The 7,322-nt window shown below is 55.1% G+C and overlaps 1 protein-coding gene across 1 annotated transcript in view; it reads right to left on the bottom strand.

Moving 5' to 3' along the window:
- Positions 1-477: 477 nt before the first annotated feature.
- WDR27 (WD repeat domain 27) overlaps positions 478-7,322 on the bottom strand; it is a 56,120-nt gene continuing 49,275 nt past the window's right edge. Inside the window, 1 exon segment of the mRNA XM_064487107.1 lies at positions 478-2,231. Within this exon segment, the coding sequence (XP_064343177.1) occupies positions 2,052-2,231 (180 nt within the window). The 3' untranslated portion in view covers positions 478-2,051.

Raw genomic sequence — 7,322 nt, 5'->3', positions numbered from 1 at the left:
TTTTCAATTAAAATTTGTTTTTTAAAATTTAGTCATGGAACCTGTCCCCTACCTTCCCAAAGTTACGATAAGTCCTTGGAATCAAGTCAGCACCACGCCGGCCACTTTGAACCAGCTCTGAAGTCAGTCGCGTCAGCTCCGTGCCAGCTCCCTCATTGTGAAACGCAGACACCAGCACCTGCTTTGCTGATTTTCATGACCACTCACTTAAGTGAGGTCTTGAGCCTGCAGAGCACGGCCCTCCCCCAGCACGCAGCAGGTGTGCGGGATGGGGCGGGGGGGCCCCCACACACAGCCTGGGGCAGGACCCAACACCACCGGCCACCGTGGAGGGGTCGGGGTCGACCACACAACCAGGAACACGAGGGCTTGAAGACAACGGCTTATCTCTACAAGATGTGCTCAAACCCAGGGAGTCTCCTGAGATTCACAAGATGAAGGAAAATAACAGGAAAGAAGGGGGAGGGGCAAGGGGAGGAGCGAGGGGGAGGGCAGCGGCTGTAGAACTGAATCTGCCGACTCAGAGTCCCAGACCCACGTCCCAGACCCGCGAATCTGCTAAGTGTAACCGCCCCCGGGGTGCCACACCTGCGGTCTGACTTGCTGGCCTCCCCTGGCCACTGCAAACCCAGTCCTTGCACGCCTTTACCATCCTGCCCTCCTGGGAGGTATCATCAACCCAAGATGCAGAAACCTCACAGTGTAACGTGAACCACCTCCTCGGTCCCCTGTGCTTGAACGTGCGTCTGAGATGTTAATACGCCTGGATTAACTCAGAGGGGTCGTCTTCTACAAGCAGAAATGTCAAATCATTGTTGGACGGATGATTTAACAGATGTTTTAAAACCAAAGCTTGAGTCTGGTATTTCACTCTATGGGCACAATTTTAACCGTTAGTGCCAGGCGCACAGAGATTCCACAAGGCAGAGCCCTCTGCTCTACAAGGGAAGCACGAGGACGCTGGGCTCCCCTAAGGTCAGGAAACACAGCGCCAGAAAGCAAGGCCCTGGCCGCACGGCGCGCCTGCCGCTGAAGGCGTGCTGCTGCTCCACGGGGACCCTGCTGATGCGACCAGACTGAGCACAGAACTCTGGAAGAATGGGGTTTTTTGTTAGAAACCCCTAGTTACAGAGACAGTTAGCACTAGGTTCTCTGATCATCGTCCCTAAAACTGCCAAGTTTCACAGAACAGCCGGGAGCGGCAGCGCTCGTTCAGGCCTGAGTGGCTTCTCAGCCTCCGGGGTGAGGGGCTGCAGGAGCCGCCCACTCCCCGGCCTCCCTCCCTGGCTCAGCCCCCCTTTATTCACTAAGGGAACCGCAGTGGCAGGGAGACCTACACACTTTCTCTAACTGAAAATTTTCAAGTACTGAAAACGTCCCTCAGTTCAGCTCTGCTAAAAGATACCTTGAAGCCGGTACTGAATTTTCAGTGTTTCACCTGCACGTCCGGCACCCAGCGCCCCGCACGCACCTGCCTGGCCTCCTGAGCTGGCTCTCCTCTCCGGCTGTCAGTCACAACCACGCTTCAGTGCTACTGCCCGTGTGTCAGTCAAGGCTCCAAAGAGGAATGCAACAATTTCAAGAAACACACTAAAAAGATTTAAGTTAGCTAACAGCAGCACGTACTAGTGATTAAGAAAGGCAGGCACACTGCGGTCCACGCAGCGTGGCCTCATCCGGGGACAAGGGACGCAGAGTGCACAGCTCAGCACCAGGGGAGGAAACGCCGACCCACGTGCCCCGCAGCAGAGGACCGACACGCCGGTCAGGGTCGGGGTGCACCGGGCGGAGACAAGGAGGCCGAGCGACGCCCAGGGGCACTGTGACATCACAGCCTCGCTGATCCGTTTCTCTAACACTCAGCACAAGTGGAAGGCATGCTGTGTAGCAGACCCCACGGGCACCCCTTGCTCTCCTGCGGGGCAGTCCAGCAGATGTGCACCGGCCGAGCAATGATGCTGCCATCGCAGGACACGCTCTGGTTCCCTGTCCCCGGGAGGGCTCATTTCTCAGCTCCACCCCCGGCTCTCATGGAGAGCTGGCCCGCAGCCTCAAAGATCATCAAACCTCACCAACACGCAGGGTGGCGGAGACAGAAGCTCTGCGTCAGGCTCCCTGAGCCGGGGCCATACCTGGGCGGCGGACGGGCCTAAGGCCAGAGCGGTGACCGTGTCTGAGTTTCCTGCGAGTCTGCAGGAGAAGGTGCTGCAGCCCGTCTCGTACACGTACGCCTGGAAGACAGAATGCACGCACTTCTGTACGGGGCAGCCGGCCACCAGCAAGGAGTCGCACGGAGCAGAAGGTCCTCTGGCCAATGTGGTCAGAGCAGCAGCCGGGCGGCGGGCACAGCGCCCACCAGGCCGCAGAGAAATCAGGAAACGCGCGTTCCCCTCTAGGAAGCGTGTCATCCTGATGATCCACGCCACACTTTGTTTTCCCCATGAGCCTCCTCGGAGCAGCTTCAGACACAGGCTCGTGGCTGAGGACTGATCTTAAGGAAGGAGTGCAGACCTCGTGTCCAACCTCACCTGGAAGTCCCAACTTGGGTGGATAAAGTATGTTTCATTGTCCTTTTCCATAAACTCGAGAGTGAGCCATTTGCACTTTGCTTCCTACTAATCAGCTAGGATTTGAGCGATTCAAATGTTTAGAGTGTTTTCACAGCTGCTGATAAAATGAAAAATAAAACGCACATTCCTCTCTGACGGCATTATTCCACAAAGAGAAATGTGTGCAGATTCGCCATCTAATGCTTCATCTAGGGACAAACTCTGGCCCCGACGCCACGTAAGAGACGGGAGAGCCGTTCTGATTATGAGGCAACGAAGGCGCCAACAAGCACCGCCAGCTCTCCTGGGAGAGGTGGCCCATCGCAGTGGGGAGACCGCAGAGCTGCCCCCGTTCCCCACAACCTCAGGTGCCCGTGAGTCCTTCAGATTCAGACCTTCCAGGTGATTCTGCCATTGGCTAGACAGTGGTTTTGAAATAAAGTCTGCAAATAGATGTTTTACATATTTTGAAGTAAAGTGGAGAAATAACGTTGCCTTTCGCCCTCCGGCCCAGACAGGCGTTTATCTGAAAAGAATCCGTTCACTTAACCTGAAAGTTCCCCAGAAGCTCCTGGGGTTGGCTCCGAAGGGACCTGAGACCAAGCATTTCTCACGGGTTCCCAGAGGGACGGGTGCCATGGCCCAGGGACCCCACACTAAGAGCCACGGGCTGGAGTGCCCACACCTGCGCCACATCACCGTCTGCAAAACACCTGAGCTGTTACGTAAATCATAACCGCCGGTGAATCACGGATGTCCCACGTTCTTCTGAGGAAACCAGGACACGGAGGGAGCAAGCTGCTAGCACGGTCACCAGGGGTCCAGGGGTCCAGACTGAGGTTCTGAACGGGCTGTTCTGACTCAAACTTCTTTCCATTCCAGGAGGCTGCCAGTGACCACGCCGTTCCTGAGGACTCCCGGGTCCCTCTGGTCACACAGATGCCTCAAAACCACCCCTGCCAGTTTGCACTGACTCGGGGGGGTACACATGAATTTTAGGGGGGACAGAGCTCCTCCCTCCTTCCTCCCCGGAGGACCAGGAGCAAGAAAAGTGCAGATGGACGATGGCTAGGGGACACGTGTGCGAGGTCCCAGCTTCAATCCCCAGAACCTCCCTTAAAAGGCAGAGAAAAGCAACTCCGAAAGTCAGAAGGCAGGCTTTGAGGTCTGAGTTTCTACTCTTGCTTTAATCAGCTTCTATTATATAATCATCTCTTGTTGAAAAGTCCGTCCTGAGACTCCTTAGTTTTCACCTAATTCTGCATGGAAACGAACAGTGGCCTGTACTTGCATAAAATCTCAAAATACACAGAGAAGGCCACCACGATATTGTGACAGAGTCCAGGCAAGAGCTACTGAGGAAACAGGCTTCTGCGTCCTATACGCAAACGGCTGGAAATGAAACTTACCTTTTCACCCAGAAGGTTCATGAGTCAAAGGCATCTTTCTGGTCACAACAAACTGAACATGAAAACAGCAGTGTGCAGCCCAAGTATCAGAGATACTTCATTAGACAAGCTCTTGTCGACAGCGGCAACAATCAGTCCAGAAAGACAAGGTGGTAGAAAAATTAAAAGAATTCTGCATATGCCTCTACCTGCTTACAACCCATGGGAAGAACAAAATGTTTGAATTGCGGTGATAATGTCACTTCATTCATGAGGCAACTTCTCCCCATCAACAAGCAAGCAGCTTTGGCTGAAATGTACTGAGAAGCAAAGGAAACTTGAAAGGAAACCAACACAGAGTACATGTTACCCCAAAGCTAAGTTAGTAAGTCCTGAGAAAAGGAGTGAGAAAAAGGAAGCATTATTTTTTCAGGCCAAAGATGAGGCCGTGGCACCAAGCACACGGTGCTGGAACAATGTTTGCTCGAAAATATTTTCACAAAAATCGTAAAGGACTGAATGTACCACTGAAAAAGATGACTGTTTCACAAACAGGCCTAGACCAGCTCATGACGACTGTTTTGTGATTTTGTTGAACCGTATCTGCGAACTTGAAGTTCCTCTCACTTTCCGTCCCACAGATCTAACGCGTGTCCCGCACACTCCCTCCCCGAGTCGTCCCCCGAGAGGAAAGGGTGGGGAGCTGCACACAGAAGTCACCTCCTGGCACTCAAAGTTTCCGACAGTGCTGATCTCGTCCACGGGGGAATCGACCGGCACATCACGGTCACTTACTCTCCCTTTTAAAATACTTCCAGAGATGACACTTCTCCAAACTGTGCACATTGCTTCAGATCATTGACTTTTTATGAAAAAGAAAAACTCTTCTCAGAAGACCAAGATGTCCAAGGTTTAATCAGAGCCTGACTGAAGAGTGCACTGAGACAGCAGCACTGCCCACGCAGGCAGGAAGCGGAGACCCCGGGGCGAGACGCTGGCGACGGTGCACCGGGGCCTCCCGCCAGGTGGGAGGCAGGCCCTCAGTCTCTGTCCACCTCCAGCAAGGTCTGGCAGCAGAAACTGTGGCAAACAGAGTGACAAGCTCTGCCGGTCCCCTGCCACCTCCTGCTGCAGACGGAGCACAGTGGGTCACCGGACTGGCGCACTGGTCTCGCCACCGGGGTCACACACCCAGGGGAGGCGCAGCCTTAGTCATCTGAAACAAGCCTTTGTCAACTTTGTTCCAAACAACAACCTGGTCTTCTCAGCATCTTTGGGCCCGTGATCAAACACAGAACTACTTATCTGAGGATTCATTACTTCATGCACACGTTTTGATTTCTTTGGAAATGCGATTGTAGAGAGAAGCATCAGGGCAGAGGGACCTGACCAGGGGCAGCTCCCGTCCCCCGCAGCTGTGGCGCCATCCTGTGAAACCACAGTGTGATAATGGCTTCCTGTGCAGCCAGACACAAGCACGATTCCTCAAGTGCAGCCACACACGGCGTGACTGCACCGCGCCCCCGCGGTGGGCAGCAGCGCCACAGCTGCAACATGGCAGGTGGACAGCCCGTGATGCCCCGGGACCAGGGGGATCGGGGGGACCAGGGGAGCCCGGCGCGCGCGCAGCCCTCAGCCAGGACGCGCGCCACAGAACGGCCTCCCGCGGCGCGGGGTTCAAGCTCACCCGCGTCCAGCGCTGCCTCCAATGTCTGCACCTGGATTCTTACTTGGAAAAATGTCAGACAGAGAAGTACAGAGATTACACAGCGAATTCATACACACACCCAAACACAACGTTGTCGAGACTCGGCTGCACTTGCTCCAACCACCATGGCTTTTCCTTTTCTTTTGGTGTTTGGGGTTGAAGAAAGAGGACGTGGTTTGCAGCAATTCACAAGGACGCCGTCCTGCGTGTTTTGTCAGCGTCCCTAACTGCAGCCACTCCACACACAACCGCACGGCCGTTCCACACCCAGCTGAGACAGCAACGCAGGCCTGATGTCCGCTCCCAGCGCCCTCACTCGTCTTTCACAGCTACTGGGGGAAACCGGGACCCAAACAAGACATGCACGTCGCCTTTCTGTCTCTGTCTCACTGTTGTTCTGGAGCCGGCACAGACTCGCTGAGCAGCCTGACCGGCTCCTGAAGGGCGTTCCCCGCTCAGGGCCTGTCCGTCCGCCTCCGTGGGGTGCCTCTCAGCCTCTTCACGACCCGTGCGCTTGCCACCAAGCCAGACGTTACCTGCAAAGGCTCAGGATCAGGCTCAGGCTCAGCTGGCCTCACGGGACCGTCTGCAGCGAAGACTAACATGGTGTTCACCTCAAGAGGGCCTCACGTGACGTCTGGGCTGTTCCCCCTGGCTGACACTACGCCCGACCAGACGGTTCAGGTTGCGACAGCACGATGCTCCCGGGGAGAACTTCCCATCCATTGTTTTTAATTGAACAACATCTGACAGAAGCTCGCCCCCTTAAGAAAGGTGTCCGCGCTCAATGCAGGCCTGCCTACCACAGGCACCGCTGCACAGCAGGTCCCCAGACCTCCTCACCTGCAGCCCTAACCTCCACACCCTCCACTACCCCCTCCCCTCGCTGTGGCCCCCTCCATTCCACTCTCTGCCTCTAAGAGTCTGACTGTTCTCGATTCCTCAGATAAGCGGGGCCAAGAGTGCCTGTCCTCTGTGACTGCTCGTTGTGCTGAGCACCTTGTTCAGCCACGTCGTCCCACATCGCAGGACTTCCCTCCTTTTTGTGTCTGAGTGACCTTCCGTTACACGTACCCGCACGTCGTCTTATCCACTCAGCCGCCAGCAAGCGCTGAGCGTTTCCTCATCTCGGCTGCTGTGCGGGGTCTGTAAGATCCTGGTTTCAGTCCTTCTGGAAGAATGCCCAGGACTGGGGCTGCTGGGCCACACTGCGGTTCTGTTTTTAACTTTCTGAGGAACCGCTACACTGTTTCTCGCAACGGCTGCACCCTGTCGCACCCCCACCAGCAGTGCACGAGGGCTCCGGTTTCTCCACAGCCTCACCAACACTTGCTCCTTCTGTCTTTTTGATGACGGCCATCCCGACAGGTGTGAGGGGACATCGCACGTGGGTTTGGTTTGCGTTTCCCTGATGATGAGTTGAGCATCTTCTCACGTGTCTGTTGGCCATCTGCACGTCTTCTTTGGACAGATGTCCATCCAAGCTGCCTGGGGTCATGGGTCATCATCAGGCAGTGTCATCTACTGATGACACTGGCTAAGATCAGTCACTTTACTTGAGCCTCCAAGAGGGTGATTTTCTAATTCGGCAATTCATCGCCCTTGTCCGGAGCTCATCCCTCAAGCAGAACCGTGCCTCTGCAAACACAGCATTTGGTTAACTTGAAATATTGTCCA

The sequence above is a fragment of the Camelus dromedarius genome, chromosome 6 (assembly GCF_036321535.1).
Source record: "Camelus dromedarius isolate mCamDro1 chromosome 6, mCamDro1.pat, whole genome shotgun sequence".
NCBI classification, from domain to species: Eukaryota; Metazoa; Chordata; class Mammalia; order Artiodactyla; family Camelidae; genus Camelus; species Camelus dromedarius.
The sequence above is the reverse complement of the archived record's forward strand: the minus strand, read 5'-3'. Positions and strand labels throughout refer to the sequence as shown.